General features: G+C 49.7%; 1 protein-coding gene across 1 annotated transcript in view; it reads left to right on the forward strand.

Moving 5' to 3' along the window:
* Positions 1-1,354, forward strand: part of ctc1 (CTS telomere maintenance complex component 1) — a 31,164-nt gene that overhangs the window by 14,501 nt on the left and 15,309 nt on the right. The window contains exons 13-19 of the mRNA XM_008303959.1: positions 1-66; positions 186-323; positions 431-477; positions 619-698; positions 790-925; positions 1,010-1,078; positions 1,157-1,319. Coding sequence (XP_008302181.1) covers positions 1-66; positions 186-323; positions 431-477; positions 619-698; positions 790-925; positions 1,010-1,078; positions 1,157-1,319 — 699 coding nt within the window. The remainder of the gene's footprint in view (positions 67-185; positions 324-430; positions 478-618; positions 699-789; positions 926-1,009; positions 1,079-1,156; positions 1,320-1,354) is intronic.

The raw sequence follows: 1,354 nt of genomic DNA on the forward strand, positions 1-1,354 counted from the left end.
TCTGCCCGATGGTTTCCTGTCCTCCATCGTGGATGTTTCTACAGACTCATTGCCGCTAGCACTCAGGTAAACACACCTGTGATGATGTCACTGAGGGGCGGGGCTGAGGTCTCACCTCTTTGGAGGTTGTTGTTTTGTTGTAAACCTTTATTGAAGAGCTGTAAATTAAAGTGTCTCTTCCTCAGGATCCCAGTGCTTTGATTGGCTCTGGTGTCTCTGGGCGGAGTGGGGTGGAGCTCCACACTGACTCCACCCTTCAGGTCAGATCTGATTGGAGGTTCCACACTCTGACATGCCCACTGCTATTGCACACCTGCAGACAGGTAACATGGTTGTCTCTGCCTTTGTGACAAATGTGATCATAAATGGAACCTGCTTCTGACCCGGACCTGAAGACAAAACGTTCTCACGTGTCTCTCTGTGTGTTCAGGTGCTCTCGTCCACAGTCCTGTCTGTCTCTGAGGTTTTGGACAGCAGGTAAACGGAGGTTCTCACCTGGACTCAGAGTCGCCTCTTGTCATCAACCGAGGAACTACAGCACCAACACACTGATCTGTGTGTGTGTGTGTGTGTGTGTGTGTGTGTGTGTGTGTGTGTGTGTGTGTGTGTGTGTTTCAGGTCAGAGTTGGTGTGTTTCCAGGGAATGGTGTCTGAGAGGATCAGTGTGAGTGACAGGACTGCCCACAGTGGACACACAGGTACGAACACAGGTAAACACACACAGGTACACAAATACACAGGTGAACAGGTAGAAAGAATTTTAGCTGTTTTTGTTGTGTGTCTGTTCAGGTGTGAGTCTCACACTGTGTGACCAAAGTGGAAGGAGTCTCAAGGTGTACCTGGACTTAAGCCACACCCCCTACCCACCTGGACTGTTGCCTGGAAACACCCTGCTGCTGTCCGCTTTCCAGAGGAGGCAGTCCAGGTCACACACACAAACACACAAGCACATTACATTGAAGCTCAATGTTGCTACACACCTGTAAACATTTCCGTGTGTGTGTTTCAGGATAGGAAGTGTGTACTGCACATTTCTACCTGTCAGCTCAATAACCGTCATTTCTCTGGGAGACACGAGGTAACTCCAGATCTGTTGAGGTCTCATGTTAGTTTATTGTTTTTGACATATTGATCAGTGTGTTTGTGTTTCTGTCAGCTTGGCTCCGCCCCCTCCTCCTGCTCCCATCATGCATCTGGGTCCGTGGGCTCTGAGTTCGGAGCAGAGGTGCATTGTGGGTCAGGTCAAAGGTCACGTGGTGTGTTTCCTGTTCCTGCAGCTTCAGTGGAGCTGCTCACTGTGTGGCAGTGTGTACACACAGGTACAGCAAAAACTACACAATGTGTCACACACACA

This window comes from Stegastes partitus, unplaced genomic scaffold (genome assembly GCF_000690725.1).
Source record: "Stegastes partitus isolate 25-593 unplaced genomic scaffold, Stegastes_partitus-1.0.2 Scaffold2103, whole genome shotgun sequence".
Taxonomy (NCBI): Eukaryota; Metazoa; Chordata; class Actinopteri; family Pomacentridae; genus Stegastes; species Stegastes partitus.